Source organism: Hemitrygon akajei, unplaced genomic scaffold, assembly GCF_048418815.1.
Source record: "Hemitrygon akajei unplaced genomic scaffold, sHemAka1.3 Scf000129, whole genome shotgun sequence".
Classification (NCBI taxonomy): Eukaryota; Metazoa; Chordata; class Chondrichthyes; order Myliobatiformes; family Dasyatidae; genus Hemitrygon; species Hemitrygon akajei.
In genome coordinates, this window is record NW_027332015.1 from 33,783 (window position 1) to 55,381 (window position 21,599).

General features: G+C 45.0%; 1 protein-coding gene and 1 non-coding gene across 2 annotated transcripts in view; both read right to left on the bottom strand.

Annotated features, from left to right (window-relative positions):
- The window catches only part of LOC140723709 (uncharacterized), a gene marked incomplete at its 3' end in the record, with an annotated part of 38,503 nt that extends 32,714 nt beyond the window's left edge, over positions 1-5,789 (bottom strand). The window contains exon 1 of the mRNA XM_073038266.1: positions 5,747-5,789. Within this exon, the coding sequence (XP_072894367.1) occupies positions 5,747-5,789 (43 nt within the window). The remainder of the gene's footprint in view (positions 1-5,746) is intronic.
- Positions 5,790-20,319: 14,530 nt separating this feature from the next.
- Positions 20,320-20,391, bottom strand: trnae-cuc (transfer RNA glutamic acid (anticodon CUC)). The gene has a single exon. It is a non-coding gene; the product is annotated as a tRNA-Glu (tRNA).
- Positions 20,392-21,599: the final 1,208 nt, after the last annotated feature.

Sequence of the window (21,599 nt, forward strand, 5' to 3'; positions counted from 1 at the left end):
CCATTGGAAATAACTTTGCCATATCAATCTGCTCAGGCCGCTTAACATTCGGAATTGTCCTATGAGATCTCCCCTGATTCTCCTGAACTGCAGGGAATATAACGCAAAAGCTGCCAGCCGTTCCTCATACGGTCACATTTTTCAAAGAAAGGAAGTCATGATTATAGGTGTAGATGAAGTCACAACTCATGAGAAGCGAGCCAGCAGTAGCTTACACCACAGACGACAGGTTGCTGCAGCTGCTGTGCTGTAGAAAATGCACTCCAGCCACAGCCCTGCAGACCTTCACGCCATGTTGCCTTCAACTTATGAGAGACAGCGCATTACACGATCAAGTTTATCTGTGCCTGCTCATGCTGTTTCTATGCCTGGTGTGAGAACCTACACACTGGATAGAAGCTTCCTTCACTGTGCTATCAGAATTTGGAACGGCCTTCCAGATGCTGTGGTTGGAAACATCTGCGACGACGGGGTCCAAACCTTCAAGCTTCGAGTGCACAAACACCTATCATCTCTGGGAGGGAAGTCACGGGCTTCTTCATAATCTATCATGAAGGGGACCGGGATGGCAATGATTGGCTGTTGGTAGGTGGGGGTAATACCTGACTTTCAAGAGCACTTGTGAGTTATCTTCCGGGTGGACTTAGTCCTTAAACTGCTGGAGAACAGTGCGGAAAGAACAGGTGCTGTTTTCTCCCGGTAGGGATTAGTTTTCAGTTCCAAGTGCTCCTGCCCCGTTTTGTCACCCTGTAACCTTATCCTTCAATCGCTCTGAATTATGGAGGACAGCGTGTGTATAAATGCCTCTCTCCTGCAGACTTCATCATGATCATCATGCCTCCAGTATTTCTACTAATTTTTAATGTTTCTTAATTGTACATATGATTTTTTATGTTCTTTCTCTGAGCAGCAGTGAACCATCTTATTGGCCTATCAAATTTCTCTTTGGGAACTAGTTAACTTGATCAGCATTTCTGATCTGGCCATTGTTCACGATTGCACTAAAAAAAGGTAGAAAATGCTTGCCAAAAGAGCGATGTTGCAATAGCCATGAAAGATTTCCATATGCAGGTAAATTAGAAAATTAGTTTGGTGCCGTGTCACAAGAGGGGGAAATTATAGAAATCCTATGTGATGGCTTTTAGAGCAGTTCGTGGTTAAGCCCAGTCGGGGATCAGCTATTCTGTATTGAGTGTTGTGTAATGAACCAGACTTGATTAGAGAGATTCATGAAAAAGACCCCTGAGGAGAAAGTGATCATAATATGATTGAATTCACACTGAAATATGAGAAGGAGAGGCTCAAGTCTGATGTTTCAGTGTTACGATGGAGTAAAGGGAATTACAGAAGCATGAGAGAGGAGTTGGCCTGAATGGATTGGAACAGAACACGGCAGGGATAACGGAGGAGCAGCAATGTCTGGAATTTCCGTAAGCAATTCGAAAGGCACAGGATATATACATCCCAAAGATGGAGAAATCAAGTCAAGTCAAGTCAAGTCAAGTCACTTTTTATTGTCATTTCACAGTACACGGTAAAAACGAGACAACTTTTTTTAGGACAATGGTGTTATATGCAACAGTACAAAAACTAGACTGAACTACGTAAAAAAGCAACACAGAAAAGAAAACTACACGAGACTACAGTCCTACCCAGGACAGCATGAAGAGGACAAAACAATGCAAACTTTACAATAAATAATAAATAAGACAATAGGCACAGTAGAGGGCAGTAAGCTGGTGTCAGTCCAGACTCTGGGTATTGAGGAGTCTGATGGCCTGGGAGAAGAAACTGTTACATAGTCTGGGTGTGACAGCCTGAATGCTTCGGTGCCTTTTCCCAGACGGCAGGAGGGAGAAGAGTTTGTGTGAGAGGTGCTAATATTCTAAAGTAAAGATAATACAAACGTGTCTGACAAGAGAAGTCAAACTCAACATAAAAGACAAAGACAGCGCATGCAACAGAGCAAACAGTTAGAGGACTGGGTTTTTTAGAACCAACAGAAGGCAACTGAAAAAAGACATTAAGGAGGTAAAGATGAAATATGAAAGTTAGCTTGACAATAATATTAAAGAGGATACCAAAAGCTTCTTCAGATATATGAAGTGTGAAGTGGAGGTGAGAGTGGATATCGGATCGCTGGAAAACGATGCTGGAGGGGTTGCAATGGGGAACAACAAAACGGTGGGAGAACTTAATAAGTATTTTGCGTCTCTCTTCACTGTGGAAGACACCAGCAGTGTGGTGGAAGTTCCAGGTGTCGCTGTCATGAATTGCGGAACTAGACAGAAGGCTTTTGGGAAACTGAAAGGTCTGAAGGTAGATACAATACTCGGACCAGATGGTGCATACCTCACAGTTCAGAAAATGGAGGCTGAAGAGATTTTGGAGGCATAAAAGACCTTTCAAAAGTCACAAGATTCAGGAATGATTCCGGAAGACTGTAACATTACAAATGTCACTCCAGTTTTCAAGTTGGGGAAGAGGCGGAAGTAAGGTGACTATAGGCCAGTCAGCCTGACCTCAGTGATTGGGACGATTGAGTCCATTATTAAGGATGAGGTCTCAGGGTACTTGGAGACAAATGATAAAATAGGCCGGAGTCAGCATGGTTTCCTCAAGGGAAACCCTGTCTGACAAATCTGTTGGAATTCTTTGAAGAAATATCAAGCCGGATATACAAAGGTGATGTGTGTACTTGACTTTTGGAAAGGCCTGTGACGAGGTGCCACACTTGAGGCTGCTTACCAAGCTACGAGCCCATGGTATTACAGGAAACATTCTTTCATGGATAAATCAGTGCTTGATTGGCGTGAGGTCTTATGGTCTTATAGAAATGAGACTTCCCTAGAGGTGGAGGAAAGAGGACACAGACAGGTGGAACTGGCTGATGGAAGACATGATTTCTCAGGTCTGAGAATGAGATGAATGTACCATAACCTTCAGACTATCAGAAAACCATTCTGAGGGCATTTGAAATGTCAGAAGCAGGGGAGATGTGGTCGCATGTGTTGAGAGCAGGGGTTGTGTCTCCATTAGACCTTCAGTGAGATGTTCAAGTTACAATGTGCAGGGATGAAAGCACAGTGTTCGGGGTCTGATCTAATCACTGATCCTGATACAGTAAGACGGTTAGTTTTGCAGTAAAGAAGCAACGTTAATGGCAGAAGACACAGCATCTTCACCAATTACCAGTTGTTTAACAGAATTGACCAATTTGTATGTTTCCTTGACAGAAACAAATATTCGCAGTGGTGTGAAGGGGTGCAGTCTAATTTATTTCACTTTGGAGTGGGGTGTGGAGTTTTTAAATCAATGCCTTGTGGTGCCCCTATCGTTCATTTAGAATGTTCGGATGGTTCGGTCACCTTTGACCGGCCATAACTGTTCGGGCCATCCACTCTCTGACTACACTGGTCCCATTTATCAGCACTTGGTTCATTGCCGACTGTATCTCGGCAGTTTCAATGCTCATAAGGATTATTCCCTGGCTCCCTTCTTGAATGATGGATCAACATGAGGTACTCACCAGTTTACCGGGAGTTTGCCTGTGCCTAGGTAGGACCCAAGGATATTAGTCAAGACCCCAGCAATCTCTTCACTTGCATCTCCCTGTAACTTGGTGTGTATCCCATCAGGTCCTGAAGACCTATACGCCTTAATGCACTTTAAGAGACCCAACACTGCCTCCTCCTTTATTTCAGAATGCCCGAGCATACTAGTACTCTCGGCACTGGTCTCCCTATCCTCCATGTCTTTCTCCTTGGTAAATACTGATGTAAGTTACTCATTAAGGACCACACACACATTCTCGGGGGCTCTGTTTGATTCGACCTGCCTGAGCTTTACATACTTTTCCTTTTCCTGCTTGACTAAATTCATCACTTCTCTCCACATTACTTAAGGTTCTCTTACGCTGCCAATCTCGTCATTTCTTTGTATAGGAATGTACCCGTCCTATACTCCGTGCAGATGGACTAAAAACACCCTCTACATGTCAGATGTGGACTTGCCAGAAACAGTTGTTTCCCATTAACTCTCCCTGATTCCCTCCTTATGGACTCGTAATTTACCCTGATCCAATTCATTACCTTCCCGCAAAGTCTACACCTCCCTTCTCTATAGTTCTCTTAAACTTAAGGAGTTCTGCCCTAACCGTTCACCCACCAAATGGTCGGGTACCTAGCTAGCTTAATTACCCAGCTCCTGCTATCTACATACTGATTTAAGATGTCATCCTAGAGAGCAAAAATAGTTGAAGACAGAGAATCGGGGAGCTTTTAACATTCAAAAGAAGGCAATTAAAACAGAAATAAGCAGAGAAACGGTGAAATATGAATATAAGCTAGCCAGTATTTTAAAACAGGACCAAAATAATGTATCATAATGAAGCAGAATAATGTGCCACATTCAACCGCTAATAAAATGCCTAAAATCTAAAATGGTCAGGTCTCCGATGTTCCCACTAATTACTATTTTTGCATCTGCGTGGATCCATCATTGATCTGAGCAGGAAATTTCCACACGGCCTGAAAAAAGCGCGGCATCTCGGAAATGTTCTTTTTTGTAATGCGCATCTATTAATATTTAGAACGGACTGACAAAAAAAGCATGCTTTTGACTTTATCTATTACTGGATGGATAAGATAAAATACAGTACAACAAAGAAAAACTCCCATGTTTCATGAACCTTTTTCCATCTGCGTTCAAATCCAACTGCACTGCAGCAAAGTCTCCGTGACGGGAGCGTTTTATTTTCAGCGCAGTCGCACATCGGCGCAGCTCACAGGGAATAGTCACAGTCTCTCTCTCTCTCTCTCTCTCTCTCTCTCTCAAGGTTTCCCCAAACTTATAAATGTTGCGTCCACTGCCTTCCAACCTGATGCTGGAAACAGGAAAATCGCAGAAATCAGCACAAAATCTCACCCATGTTCATATTGGAGATAGGTGTGGGCCCATCTAAATGGTAAATGCACTAGATGGCCGTTTTATCAGGTACAACTGTACACCAGCTCATTAATGGGAATCTGTTAATCGCGTGGCAGCAATTCAAAGCATAAAACCATGCAGACATGGTCAAGGGGTTCAGTTGTTATTCAGGCCAAACATGCAAATCTGGAATAAATATGTGACCTTGACCATGGAATGATTGCTGGTGCCAAACAGGGCGGCGTGAGCATTACGGACACTTATCATCTCCTGGGACTTTCACGCACAATTCGCTCGGTCTACTGCGAATGGTGCGTAAACAAAACGAAAGAAAAGGTGAGCAGCAGTTCTGGGGGGTGAAAACGCCTTGTTAATGGGAGAGATCAAGGAGATTGGCCAGGCGGATTAAATCCGACAGGAAGGCGACAGTAACTTAAGTAACCATGCTCTCCAAAAGCGGGGGTGCGGAAGAGTGTCACCGAACGCCGAGCATTGGATTTGGACGGGGTTCAGCCGCAGTAAAACCGAACATACACTCAATGGCCACATTATTATGTACAGGGGTGGATAAGAAGTGCCCACTGAGTGTAGACGTCCAGACTTTTATCAACTTCCAATGAGGTTTACTACAGGATTTTTTTTTAAAATTTCACTACCGTCTTTGCACACAAAAATAATAAAAAAAAAACAAACACGTATCCGTAAATCCAGGCGATCTTCTGGGCAATATTGAACTGGCAGAAACTCTAGAAATACTACTGTGACAAGTGCGGTAATAAAACACCACAATATTTCCCCTTGTGGTCTCTGTTCTTACCTGGTGCTGGACTCCTGAGTCTGTTTCCAGCGAATCCGAGCATCTGAATGTTATGTGCCCAACAGTAAGTGAACTCACCCGGAGCAATGTTCAGTTGATAACACGCTCATAAACATGAACTTCAGTCTATTCAGCTTGTAACGCCACACCCTGTTCCACAAAGCTTGTGTTAAACCTCACAAAGTCTCATTTTGGTTGAATGTTTTCCGAACATGTGCATCGAGCCAGAATTACTACTTCAGTACGCATGCAGTGATTATGTTTCTCTCGAAATTTTCATCTGCTCCGCATCCCGGTTCGCTTCTGTTGGTGTCGTCGCTTTGATTTATAATTCACCTTCGAACCAGTTTATTATCAGATTGTAAACTGCAGCGACAACTCAGGGCAAAGATCGCTGCGGGTTTATAGCTCTGAGATAACAGAGGAAAGGGCGCTGTGAACTCTGAGGAAATATTTGGAGTATTGCTTTCCCTTTCCCAAGATTTATCTGTGCCCCTGCCGCTCCTCTTTCCCTTTGAGGAAGAGAATTCCAAAGACACACTAGCTCCACCTCACAAAAATAATCTCGTCTCCCTACAACAGTAAACATGCACTCCGCATTCCTGACAAGATACCGCGTGATGTTCACTGTCACCAGCAATGACTCAATTAATTGATCAAATCACCAGTGGATAAAATCTGCTCTCCTTCTTCTGAATAACAGCGAATGCAATCAACTTCCTGTCTTTATCTAATACCGGTGAATGCAGTCAAATGCCCCCATTTATCCAGTACCCGAGGATAAAATCAGTTGGTGACACGCTCATAAACCCGCACTTCAGTCTATTCAGCATGTAACGCCACACCCTGTTCCTCAACACTTAGGTTAAACCACACAAAGACTCATTTTCCCTGAACAGGACTCTCTCACAAGTGGTCCAAGACAAAATTAATACGTCAGTGTGCGATGCAATGATGATCTTTCTCCAGAAAATTTGATCCGCTCCAGAGAGGAATCACAAACCGAATCCTGGCACAGTTCAGTTGGTGTCGTCGTTTTGATTTAATTTTCACCTTGGGACCAGTTTATTGTCAGATTATAAACTTCCAGCGACTGCTCAGGGCAAAAATCGCTGTGGGTTTATTGCACAGAGACAGCAGAAGGAAGGGCTCTGTGAACTCGGGTGAAACGTTATACATTTGGAGTTTTTTTTATGTCAACTGGGCATTCCCTTTCTCCGGATTAAACTGTACCCCAGCTGCCTGGAGCTGACTTCAAGGTCAGCCTGTTTATAAAGACCCATTTTTAACAGGTCCGCACTCAGACCATTACAGTAATGGGCCGATTGGAGAGGAACTGTGCCGAGATAACCATCTCCCAGAGACAGCAACCTGTCGAAGTTGACAGCAAGATAAGGACGTCCTTCTCCTTCAGTTTATGGCTAACTTACTGGAAACACGATGCAATGTCACAGCAGCAAACATGTGAAATCATCAGCATTTCCACTGGCGAATTTGCCTGGCATCCCATTTACTTCACACATACAGAACCGGCATCGTCCTTATTTTCCAAAAGCGTGCACAGTTCATCATCAAAAAACCATGGGAAAGAACGCATTCAATTCACAAGGGGGGCTCTTCATGTCGGAGTGTGCTGCTGGTATGTTGAATTAGTAACAGGACATTCGCCTCTCTCTCTTACAGTCCTTTTCCGCCATTCTCTATGATCACAGACGGACAGTGATCCCAGTGACACATCCCTGCGACCGTCTACAACAATTCACTCCCTTGCCTGTCCAGAATCTGTGTTCTGCGGAATTAAACATGATAAAAAAAAATCGGCTTATATTTTGAGTAAGGGAATTCCAGGCACACACTATCTCCCCCTCGTAAATAATCTGTGATCTTTCAGGTCAGACTGTGATCTCAGTGACACGTCCCTGCGACCGCTTAATCACTTCACTCCCTTGCCTTTCTAGAATCTGTGTGTTGCAAAAAACCTCTGCTTCTTTTTTCCTTCGGGGAAGACAATTCCAAAGACACAGCAGTTCCACCTCATTAAAATAACCTCATGTACTTTCACCTGTTTTAGCGCCTCCTACAGCAGCAGACATGTTCTCCTGCCAAGAATCCGCGTGATTTAAACAGCAGCGGACAAAACCTCCTCTCCTTCTTCTCAATAACAGCGAATGCAATCAACTTCCTGTCTTGACCTAATACCAGCAAATGCAGTCAAATGCACACATTCATCCAGTATCTGAAGATATCGTGCTGCCTCTAATTCTACTAAATCGGAAACAAGCTGATGTTGATAAACGTGCCGGCTCGGTAGCGTAGTGTTCAGTATTGAAGCGGACGGTAGCGTAGTGATCAGCATTGAAGCGGACTGTAGCCAGTGGTCAGCACTGAAGCGGACGGTAGCGCAGTGGTCAGCATTGAAGCGGACGGTAGCCAGTGGTCAGCATTGAAGCGGACGGTAGCGTAGTGGTCAGCATTGAAGCGGACGATAGCCAGTCGTCAGCATTGAATCGGACGGTAGTCAGTGGTCAGCATTGAAGCGGACGGTAGCGCAGTGGTCAGCATTGAAGCGGACGGTAGCGTAGTGGTCAGCACTGAAGCGGACGGCAGTGTAGTCGTCAGCATTGAAGCGGACGGTAGCCAGTGGTGAGCATTGAAGCCTACGGTAGCCAGTGGTCAGCATTGAAGCGGACGGTAGCACAGTGGTGAGCATTGAAGCGGACGGTAGTGCAGTGGTCAACATTGAAGCGGACGGTAGTGCAGTGGTCAGCATTGAAGCGGACGGTAGCACAGTGGTGAGCATTGAAGCGGATGGTAGTGCAGTGGTCAACATTGAAGCGGACGGTAGCACAGTGGTGAGCATTGAAGCGGACGGTAGTGCAGTGATCAACATTGAAGCGGACGGTAGTGCAGTGATCAGCATTGAAGCGGACGGTAGCGTAGTGGTCAGCATTGAAGCGGACGGTAGTGCAGTGGTCAGCATTGAAGCGGACGGTAGTGCAGGGTCAACATTGAAGCGGACGGTAGTGCAGTGGTCAGCATTGAAGCGGACGGTAATGCAGTGGTCAGCATTGAAGCGGACGGTAGCACAGTGGTCAACATTGAAGCGGACGGTAGTGTAGTGGTCAGTATTGAAGTGGACGGGGAACAGCAGCAGAAGCCCCCAGACATGCACTCAGTGGCCACATTATTAGGTACAGGACGTACATAGTAAAGTGCCCAGTGAGTGTAGAATTTGCTATTTTTAATTACAGTCTGTGAGAATTACTATAATATTTATTAATATAAATATCGCTGGCAGATCTACCACGCCTTGCCTAAAAAAATCCCACATACAAAATAATAAAGCACACAGATCCGTAAAGCCACGGAATTTCAACGATAATATTGATATGGTTGCAATACTAGAAATACTGCCATGACAAGTGGGTATTTGAATGTGTTACGGTCTGCACCATAACACAGATCAGTACAGTCTCTGTTCTTACCTGGTGCTGCAATCCTGAGTCTGGTTTCAGAGAATCCAAGAATCTGAATTTTATGTCCCTCACAGTAAGTGAATTGGCCCTGAGCAATGTTCTGTTGATAACACGCTCATCAACCTGAACTTCAGTCTATTCAGCATGTAACGCCACATCCTGTTCCACAACGCTTGTGGTAAACCACACAAAGACTCATTTTGATTGAATGTTTTCCTAACATTTGGATCGAGCCAGAATTACTACTTCAGTACACGGTGGCAATGGTTACCTTGCTCTCTAAAATTTAATCTGCTCCAGAGTGGAATCAGATCTCGCATCCGAGTTCGGTTTAGCTGGTCCAGTCTGATTCATTGTTCACCTTGTGATCTGTTTATTGCCAGACTATAAACCACAGCACTAGCTGTAGCTATGCATTTAGATAGCAGAAGAAAGGGCGCTCTGGACTCTGGCGAGAAGTTACGCATTTGGGATAACATTTTGCACTGAGCAGTGCACACTTCCTTTCTCCAGATCTAACTGTGCACCAGCTGCCCGGAGATGCCGTGATCTCACGTTCAGCCTTTCATGAAGTCGTTTTCAACCGTTGTCCGTAGCTGTTTCATTGGGGCAATTGGTCAATTGGGAAGCAACTGTACGAGATTACCATCTTCCAGGGGCAGCTACCGGTCAAAGTCTACAGCAAGAACAAGTTACCATGTCAGAGCATTAATCATGAAATTACATTGAATTTGCGTGACATCGCCTTTATTTTACAGACACGTCAGCCGTTTCTCATCAGTCAGTGATGGGAAAACTCCGAACATTAAATTCGCTGCGTCTCCTTTTTGTGGGAAGTTGGTTCTGCCATATTAGATTAGCATTAGGACATTCGGCCTCTCAATCCTGTTCCGCCATTCTATAAGCTCATCTCAGCGGCCCAACACTGCGTCTGTCTGCAGAAACCTTTCCTGTCAATGATCTGTGCTCTGCGGAATTCATCACATTGAAAAATAAAAACTGTTCACCACACCGCCCCCCCCCCCCCACCCCCAACAGGAGCAAACATATTCTCCAGATTCCTGTCAAGATCCCGCTTGATGTTGTGTGTTCCAAGCAAGTGCACAACTCAGTTATCCAATTAACATCAAATTCAATCAAGTCCCTGCCTTTGGGCAATACGGATAGACTTCCTAATTACCCCAGATCCCTCTCTACTGGAGTGTAGTAGAGGATGGACTGATAGTTTCGAATAAATAAAATGAAGCCTCGGTTGAGATTGTCTTGAATTATACTTGTCAAGGACTTTGTATGGACTGTCCTGGCTTTCCTAATTCCCGTTGAGTTCTTTTCTGGCTTCGTATTAATTCTTCAAGTCTCTGTTTGATTCTAACTTCTTAAGCTTTACCTATTTTTCATTCTTATTCCGGACTATATTCATCACCTCCCTCCAAATTCACGGTTCTCTTTCCTTGTCCTCCCTGCCCTTAGTTCTCACTGGAACATACCTGCCCTGCACTCTGAGTAGTTAGACTGCGAACCCCGGATGTGGACTTACCCAAAAGCGGCCGCTCCAAGTGAACTCTCACGAGTTCCTGCCTAATGCTTTTGTAATTTGCCCTGCTTTTCGCGAGCTCTATGCTTATCCTTAAAGAATCATAACAATCTACGGCACATTACAGGCCTTTCGGCCTACAGTGTTGTGACAACTGTGAAACATAGTCTAGAGACTACCTAGAATTTCCCTGACGCATAGCCCTCTATTTTTCTAAGTTCCATGTACCTATCTCAGATTTTATTAAAATACTCTATTGTATCCGCCTCTACCACCGTTGCTGGTCGTACTTACCGCCCACCCATCACCTTCTGTGTGTAAAATCTACCTCTGACGTCACCTGTGTATCTACTTCCAATCACTTTAATAAGATACCCCATTGTGTTAGCCATTTCAACCCTGGGAAAAAGCCTCTGGTTATCAACACAAGCAATGTCTCTCATCTGCAGCTATATTCAGTCCTGACGAAGGATCTCGGCCCGAAACGTCGACAGTGCTTCTCTTTATAGATGCTGCCTGGCCTGCTGTGTTCCACCAGCATTTTGTGTGTGTTGCTTGAAACTAAAGATGTTGCGTTCACTGTTCATTCAGCTGGTCGGTCTCATTACTCAATATCAGATGCAGTAAGGGTCCTCCACTAGTTGGACAACACACATACTGATTTAAAATGCACCTGGCAAATTATGCTCCATCTCAGTCATTACATGCAGAAGGTCTCAGATTATATTTGTTTGTTAGTTCGGTGTGTGCCGAGTCGCATGACGTGGGTGATCAGGATCTTTCCATGACTACATGGAAATTCTACAAACATTGTTTGCCATTACCGCCTTCTGGGCAGTATCTTTACAAACCGGGTGACCCAAGACATTAACAATACTCTTCAGCAATTGCCTGCCTGGCGTCAGTGGTCGGAGAAGCAGTACTTGTCACATGCACCGGCTGCTCATACGATCATACTGTACCTGCCCCCATGGCTTCAAGTCACTCTGATCCCGGGGGTGGGCGGGGTGGTGATGGTGGTGGGTTTCTGCTAAGTGGGTGCTCCACCTTTCCCAACGGTAACCTGCTGGCTGGTGGAGGGAAGAAGCGCCGTCAAATTTGCCCTTCCAAAGAAAATCACTTCACACGTTTCTGAGGATAACTCCATCTGCCACTTCTCAGTCCTTTTCTGCATCCTGTCAATGTCCTGTTGTAACCTCCGACAATCATCTGCACTATCCACGGCTCTACCCATCCCCATATCATTTTTAAATGACTAATTCCACCCTTGCACATCCTCAACCAAATCATTTATAAAAAGACACTAAAAACGGTTTAGCCCAGAATACCACTGGTCGTATGCATACTTTTTCTCTGCTTTCTACGGACAAACGCCAATTCTGAATCCACCAGCCAAATTTCCCTGGATACCATGCCTACAGAAAAAGCCCATCACGTCATCGAATGCTTTATTAAAATCAATTATAAAAGATCAGCTTCTCTACGTTTATCAATGTGTTTCGTCATATCGTCTCAGAATTCAGCCAGGCCTGTGAGACATGATCTGCCCCTCACAAAGCCACACTGTCTACACCTCTTTCCCCCCAGAAAACACCCTCGCTCGCTCAAAGTAGTACACTCTGTCTAATCGAGGCGGAATCCTGGTAAACCTACACTGCACCCTGTCGATAGTTTCCACACCCTTCCTGCAATGAGCCGCTCAGAACTGAGCACAATATTTCAATGGCGGTCTAACCAGGATTTTTCAAGTTACATTACCTCGTTGCTCTTGAATTCAAGCCCCTGATTCATGAGCCCGGCACCCAATTTACCTTCTGAAGCTCCCTATCTGAAGAGACTTTCAGGGATCTATGGATGTGGACCCTATCATCCTTCTGTTAAACCGCACTGCTAACAATCCCGTCATTAACCCTGTATTCTGCCTTCAAATTCGTCCTTCCAAATTGAATCACTTTGCACATTTGAAACTCCACTTCTCAGCCTTGTTCTGCATCCTGTCAATGTCGTGTCTCCGACAATCCCTACACTATCCACAACTCTATCAGCCTCCATATCATCTTCAAACTTACTAACTCCACACCTCCACATGCTCAAACAAGTAATTAATACAAAACACTAAAAGCAGGGGATCCAAGAACAAATCACTGCAGAGCACCACTGGTCAACATCCTCCAGGGAAAACATTCTCTCTACATATTATCATATAACTATATAACAATTACAGCATGGAAACATGCCATCTCGGCCCTTCTGGTCCGTGCCAAACGCTTACTGTCACCTAGTCCCGCTGGCCCACACTCAGCCCATAACCCTCCATTCCTTTCCTGCACATATGCGTATCCTCTGCTCTGCCAATTCAGAATCCACCAGCCAACTTTCACTAGATACCAAGCCTTCTGAAACATCCTATCATGGTGAACCGTGTTAAATGCCTTATTAAAATCCATTTATACAGGATTAACTTTCCTACCTTTATCAATTCAACCCGGCTCGTGAGACACGCCTTGCCCCTCACAAAGCCATACTGACTTTCCCAAATCAGGTTATGCTTCCCCATTCTCATGAATCATGTCTCTAAGAATCTTTTCCAATAATTTGCCCGCCATCGAAGTAAGACTGACTGGACTATGATTTCTACAATTGTCCTTAATCGCTTTCTTGAACAAATTAATAATATTTTTCATGCTCTAATCCTCTGGCACTATTTGTCTAGCTGCTTATAATGCAAAGAACATCTCCGAGGTAGCTGCAGTCTCTTCCCTCGCTTCGCGCAGTAACCTGGGGTATATCCCAACCACCCAAAAGGACTTAAATATCCTGATGTTTTCCAGACGTTCCGACATATCCTCTCTCTTAACCTCGACACCTCATCCCGTTTATCGCTGTCCTCACAAACGTCACGATCTCTCTCACTGGCGAATACTAAAGTAGATTCTTCATTAACGACCTGCCCTGCCTCCCCGATTCTAGGCGCATGTTTCATCTTCTAGCCCTGACCTGTCCTACCCTCACTGTAGTCATCAAATATATCTAGAATACTTTGGAGCGTTTCCATAATGGCATTTGCTCTGCCCGTCTGAGGCCGTTTCTGTCTCTCCTGATTCCATTCTTCAGTTCGTCCCTCGCTATCTTGTAACTCGACCCCTGTCTGTTCCTTGCTCCCTGAAACTTAAGTCAGCTTCTTTCTCCCTCTTGATGAGATTTTCCACATCTCTTGTCAACCATGGTTCCTTCTCCACACCATCCTTTCCCTGCCTCAATGGGACAAACCTATCCAGAATCCCATGCAAGTTCTGCATTAAATACTTCCACCTTTCCGTTGTGTATTTCCCAGAGTACATCCGTTCCTGATTTTAGCTCTGGGTTTGCAACGTGATAGGACCATAAATCCACTTACTCAGTCAATACGTTTTGGGGCTGACAGGGGGCAGCGATTATGTAATGGCGTGGTGGGATTACTTTGAGGGCTGTTACCGGCCTTTGGGGTTGATGTGTGTCCCCCGTTTACGAAAGAAGGCTGCTGGAACGAAGTGAATCACACTGAAGTATTACATTTATTATATTTTTCAAATGTCTTCGGTCTGTATTATTTCATGAATAGTTAATGTCTTCTATTGAGCTAAATTAAGACCGCACAGCGATCACCCTCTCGCCATCTTGAAGCTACTCCTAGCGGTCCAAAGCCGCATTACCGCGCTCTCAGCCAGTCTTCCTTTTACCTCAAGACCACCGAATCGCCGAGTCCACGAGCACCGCTCACAACACCAGTGCCGGAAATCCGGTGATCCCACCATCCCTGCCACCGGTGGGCCCAGGGATCAGCCCCACGAAGGTAAGGTGGGGCTCCAACTTTCCCTCCCCTCCTCCGGAACCTCAGAACTTTATCACTGAGCTCTTTGGACTGAAGGCTGCGGTAGGTCCGAAAGGCCACACAGGAGTTTGGAGTGTTTAGCGCACCGGGACTGGAGGCCAGGATCCGCCATGTCTCGCTAATGAAGGTAGAAGGGAGCGCAGAGGTTGTGGGGGAGAAAGGTGCTCCAGAGTATAGGCGACCACGGCCCGGGCCAGATCCTCATTCGGAGAGGAGACTCTTCCTCCCGGACTCTACCAGATCTCCAAGTCCGGCCTGGCTCCAGGTTGTCCTAAGCTCCGTCTGGGACACCTATCGGAACAAGAGAATGGCGATGTCCCCGGATGCGAAAAAGAGGAAATAGAGGGGCGAGTAAGAGAAACTGGAGTAGTGAGACTGAGGAAGGAGGGCGTGCTGAGGAGTGAGAGGATGGGGAGTGTTGGGGTGAAAGCGGAAAGCGGACAAGGTGAGCTCACTGTGTGGAGAGGAGCGAAGAAGATGTTGTGAGAGCGGCACACACTCAGACTGTGTGTCGGGCGAGATCCATACCCTCTGTCCCGCTCACAGTAAACCATCCAGGGATATGTTGTATCAGCGAAAACAGGTTTCAACACTCGATTGGCTATGTTCTATTCTGGTAAGAAGTACAGACCACTAAACTGGAATGGAAGTTCCCCCCAGAGATATGAAGATATCATCACTGTGGAAGAAAGGGTTAACCAGTGGTTGAGCATGAACTTCCAAGGATGACATCCCCTCGATCTCAGCAGAGTCGGTGTCGACAAGAGTCCGACGCCTGGCTCCAAGTTGGAAACCTCTTCCCAGAGAGAGTTGTTCCTTGTGACAATGCAGGACCGGGTGGTCAACACATAAACTGCCAAAGATACACTATAAAAGAGTAACACATTCTATGCGACAAAAGTAGAAACTGTCCAGAGAAACCAGAAACTATCCAACACATTCCAGAATCCCCCGACAGTTTACTTCAATCTGGTTACTTACACAGACAGAATCAAGCGGCACGCACCATTCACCAAAATCTTGCTTGAAGGTGCAAGCTGAGGAAACATGCCACTCATCACTATAAATCAATCCTGATCTGGTTTCAGAGTCGGGGCTCTGCAATTATTTTATCACTGATTTTTTTTTATTGGAGATAGAGCAATACACAATTTCCGTCCAATTACAAGATAAACATTCAATAACAATTTACTTAATAGCTATAGCAATTCCAAACTCACCAAACATACAGAAATCAACAAGTGAAAACACCGGCAATATGCGAGATTGAGAGACTATGGCAAATGAACAGTGTGTGCATTGTCTCATTAGTAATATCCACAGCTGGTTTCATCCCAGAGTCACTGCACAATATCATTAAATATTCGGGCGAACCCGACAATGTTTCTGTAAATCTCCGGAAAGCCTGAATACTGAACACCACGGGAATAGTCCGAAAGCTCCCAGCAATTGAAAACGACTGTGATTCTCTCCGTCCTTACCTCAAGTTTGATCAGTTTTCGCGAAGAAAAAATATTAAATCACAAATGAGCTTCAACAAGCGGTTTTGTCGAATAGAAATTTATTTGAATTCAGGAAGTGAGATGACATTCTTTCCTTAAAACAAAGTCGGGACTGGGGTTTTCCATATAATTCTGCACAATTCTAACCCTAATGCAGGTGTTATGTACTGCTAAGCATTTCCCATACAAATATATTACAATGCTTTCTCTATTTCTAATTTCCAATCGAGTTGAAATAACCTAAAATCTGTAGTTGCCTTGCAAAATACCTAATCTACCCATCGGCTCGCCACCTCGGTTTCGTGAACAGTTTCCTTTGACAGTCTCACCGCAACCGATCGTCCTTTATTTAATACTAATCCCAACGAAGTACACGACCTGACACGTTCCTGCAATAAACTCTTTTGTCCAGTTTGCGCCCTCACTGAACGAACCAATTGCAGCCTAAATATTCTCATTGCAACCCGCTGTCCGGCTACGTCACGTCATCAGCCTCACACAGTAAAGGCAGCTCATTAATGAGGGACGATAATAGACCGTCATGACACTGCCGATGAAAATTCTTCCAATCTGCAAAAGAACAATGTCGACACAGATGGCAGCGGATATTAGGTTGGAACTTGGGTGTCTAAGGTTATGACCTTAGTCATGACAGTCAGCGGTTCAGGAACAGCATCTTCCCCTCTGCCATCAGAATCCCGAATAGACTTCGAAGCTTTGAGCACTGCCTCACTTCTTCAATATACAGTATTTCTGTTTTTGCACATTTTTCATAATCTATTCAAAATACGTAATTGATTTACTTGTTCATTTATAATAATAATAATAATAATAATAATAATAATTATTATTATTATTATTATTATTATTTTCTCTCTCTCTGCTAGATTATATATTTCATTGAACTGCTGCTGCTAAGTTAACACATTTCCCGTCACATGCCAGAGATAATAAACCTGATTCTGATTCTCTGTTCAACGCGGTACTTTCCCGATTCGATTTTCATTAACGACATGGATTTCGATGTACTGAGTTCTGGTAGCGTATCTAAAACAAATCTGGAGCCGGTCTCAAGTTCCTCAATAAATCCTGTTCCCTCGGCTGGGGAGATACGAGAATTTGTGGAGTTGACATCCCATATTTCTGTCAGTTCCATGCTCACAGCATTTTTAGCTGAGAATATATACCAGATGATGAGGTCCTGATTGAGTATTTCAACGCAAAACGCTGAAAATTTCTTCCACCACACAGCCCCCACACACGCATATGCTGGTCAACGTCTTGAGTTTCTACTGCGCGAAAATAACTTACAGTGACTCAATTCATCTGCATCTGGTGACGGATCTAACCGAGGGGATCATGCATCATACGCAATTGGTGATTACTTCAATGTGAACTCAAATTTATATTTATGCGCACAACTATGTGTACACACAAGCGCAGTGAAAAATGTACTTGCTGATGGGTGGGGACGGGTGGAAACCAGCCAAATCGAGATGCCAATACAGTTTATTTAGCTACGATATTTTTATTTTGCAACCGAGTGTCTAACAATATATTATGAGTAGAAACAGGACGATTGATGCCGGTGTGTTCTACAACTGTACGGATGCTGAGTGCCTCGCTTCGTTCACCAACGTACTTCCTTCATTTAGACAGAGGACAATTTATCGCTCGGAGCAGAATCCTTGCATCCAAATCAGAATTAACTTAGGAATTCTAAGAATTAATGGCGCTAATTTAATGTTAATTGCCTTTATAATTGAAGAAACTGGGAGAACGGCGTCAATAAGTATAACGTGCGCCGTCTGTTCATCCCTCTGTTGAAGGGCAATCTGTAAACACATGAACCATTTCTCCTCCTCAGTCCAAATGGTGATAATACTTACGTGCCCTGCAGCGTTCGAGTTCAAACGAAGGGGCGGAAAGATCCACTTCGCTTTGTCGGTGAGGTGAGTTACTCTGGTGGTCAAGAAAACACTGCGAGGAAAAAAATGGCTGAAAGTGAACATGAAATTGGTAAATTGCCGTAACTTTCTTTCTCTAGCTGCTTTTCAAATTCCCCTGTTGATCTCTCTTGTCCTGTCTACGATGTGACTGTCTCTCCTGCCTCACTTCCATGTCCCGCTCTTTCTATATCTCTCCATCAAACGCATACACGCACACGAACGCGCATGCTCTCTCTCTCTCTCTCTCTCTCTCTCTCTCTCTCTCTCTCTCTCTCTCTCTCTCTCTCTCTCTCTCTCTCTCTCTCTCTCTCTCTCTCTCTCTCTCTCTCTCCACATCTTCCTTTGCTCCTTATTCCCACACTTTCCTCACAGGCTGAAGCGAACGGTTAGCTATCAGTATTCGTGTTTAGTGAAAGGACTAAACTTAGTGCAGTGGGACGTTTATAGATTTTCCTTTACAAGACAGCTAGGTTGGGGCGCAGGGGAGTAGGTGTAAACTGGTGCTGAGATGTCGGGGCGAATAGGTAATATGACATGAAGGAGTAGCTGTTTTTTAAACAAATCTGTTCCTGGACTTTGGTTCAGTGCTCCGTTAAGACACGACCACCATGTGAAATTTCGGTTAGCGGAAAACACTTGAATTGTCAACTTTGAAAAATATTTCCATATTCAATAAGAAATGTTGTTCAGCCGCGGCTGGGAGAGGGGAGATTGAGATTGTGACTGATTCGCTGAAGTGGGCAGCACGGTCTCTGAACGCGAAAAGCTTTCGCCGTTTCATATCACTCACTGTACAGACTCCCCATTGCTCTCTTGTCTAGTGAGCGACCCCGCCTATTGCCATAGACAAATCGGTTCGCTGACCTTTCCTCAAATCAACCTCGCCAATTGTCAGTGACGCGGTTTAATGGTCCGACATCAACCAATCTCGTCAAATGACGTGCAACCTACCTAGCTCCCATTCGTGTATGCAGATGTCAATCCAATGTGTTATCCAATTGCGGAAAGGGTTTCACCCAGGAGTTGTTCCCTCCCACAGACTCTGACTGCTTCTGCCTCCCCAAAGTCCCGTCAATACTGAGCAAAACTCAGAACAATGTCCCATTATATAACATTCATATCCATATGCTTCTGATCGAAGCTGGGTGCGCTGTCAGGGCGTCGAAATAAAGGCGGGCGACAGAAGTTTATCTCCTCTCACCTGGGGAGACGGTAGAAGATTTGCTGGAGGACACCGACCAATTTTTGACTCGCAACTGCGGTATGGGGAGGGGGGAGGATTGAGAAAAAGTCTGGGCCAGCCTGATCTTATTGAATGCCAGGGCTGGCTGAAGAGGACTAGAGACTCGCCCTTCATTCTGTTGTCTGTCTGTTTAAAGAAAAGGAATAAACAGGCCTTTCTTGGGCCTGCATGCTGCCCCGTGGATATAATAGTTCGCAATCTATGTCATCAGTTTGCCTGAGGAATCATTTCCAAGCCTGAAACAGGCACAAGATTTATATCCATCGTTTGTTAATGATGCAGAATTGTACAATTTATGTTCTGCGTACTGTCTGTCTTTTCGAGCCTGCAATGATACTGCAAGTGTTTCATTGTACCTGTCCCTCACCGTCCCTGTGCACACGGCAATAAACCCGACCGGACCTGACAATACTCACTGAGATTTGAGCAGTGATGACCCCGGGCAGATGAGTCAAGGTGATGTTGGCAAACTGAGTGAGTAGAACCAGAGTCCAATATGGGAAATGTATGGTCACCCTCTTCTACAGAGAGACAGCATCTCTGAGTGGATTGAAGTGCAGTGAGGAGTGAAGAAGATCAAACCTACATTGTATCGATTGCAAGTTATTGTCTGTAAGACCTCGCACAGTTATTTCCAGCTTTATTGAGACTGCACCTGCGATTTTTTTTTTCAAAGTCATGTTTTCATTGTCTAACAAGTGTCATACAGAAACAAATAACGAATCGCTGCAGGAACAGTGTACAGTGGGTCAGGCAGCATTTGTAGACGGAAAGAGGTAGTACACACAGTAGAAAGCAGGAGAATGGGGCTGAGAGGAAATGTCGAAGCAAACCCGATGGGCCAAACGGCCGAATTCTGCTTCTATATTTTGTGGTTTTATGGCGCTGAATCAGGCGGATGCAGGTTAAACACTGACAGGAATGGGGTTGTTGCCGAGCAATGAATACACAAAATAATTTAAAATCAACACATTAATGTACAGCAGGAAATATTTTTATTCCCTGACCGGGAATCGAACCCAGGCCGCAGCGGTGAGAGCGCCGAATCCTAACCACTAGACCACCAGGAAAGCTGATGATGCGCTGCATCACAGCAACATACACTATCAAATCAGAAAAATACAAAACAAAATCAATGGATAAATAATAATAATGAATGAAAGTGATAAATATTGTCACGAATCTACTGCTCAGCACTTTGCAGATCTCTTGTTCACCCAGTGTTTCAGGTTAAGGAACACTCTGGACTGTATGAATCGGTGGGAAACACTCGTTCTCCAGTGTCTTTATAAAGATGGTAAAATTCAGATTCTCTTATGAGCCCTGCGTCATTTTTGTTTCTGTCCTCGCCTCGAAACAATTCAGTAGTTGGCCCCCGATTCCCGTGACATTGTCGCCGAAACATCTGGTGTCTTGTTCCACACCCTCCGCCTGGGTGGAGGTAGGACAAAGAAAACCAGACGTTCAGAATGCCCGAAATATGGTCTGGGGTTGGAATGGTGGGCTTTCCTGATCGTGCTCTAACCGTGGTCGAGTGTGCGGGAGCCGCTGGTACTGAGCATGATGTGCTGATGACAAATAAGCCTGATAGAAAACCCGCAATTATTTGAAATTCCTCAGGGTAGGCAGTCCTTGTTTGCTGGTCGCGGCACACAGTACATGGTATGCTTGCTTAACATCTGCTCTGGCGGTATGTGAAGTGCCGTCCGGATCAATGAGGAGAACTCTCTCGGTAAGCAGCACCGACAGAACTTAATCATTGAATGTTGTGATTAGGGGAACAAGGGTGCGGCAAGACCGCTATGTACGGAGAGCATGAAGAGTTAGTCATGAAACAACACCGCTGTTCCACATCCCTCCACCCCCCCTCCACCCCAGCACCACTATACCTTCTTATCTTCTCCGAACGGTGGATTGAGAATTCTTCCGGCTGTTCCACCGAATTGAGCCATGTCTCCATGAAACAGAGAAGACAGAAACCCCTCATTTCCCTCCGAAACTGCAATGTTGCGCTGACGTAATGCATCTTGTTTTCAAGTAATTGGCCTTCCGCGAAGAAGATGCCGGGTAAAGGACGTTTCGTCGCCCATCGATTTAGTCTGACTTGAAGTCTTCCGAACCGACCTCTTTTCCGGCAATGGTAATGGCTGACCTTCGCTGATCGCTGAAAGGTGCCGCACCTGCATTCCCGAGAATCAAGTCCATCTGGTCCTTCAGCAGCTCCTTAAACTGCCGGTTAATTTAGACAGATCAACAGTACGTTTCTTAAAGTGAAACT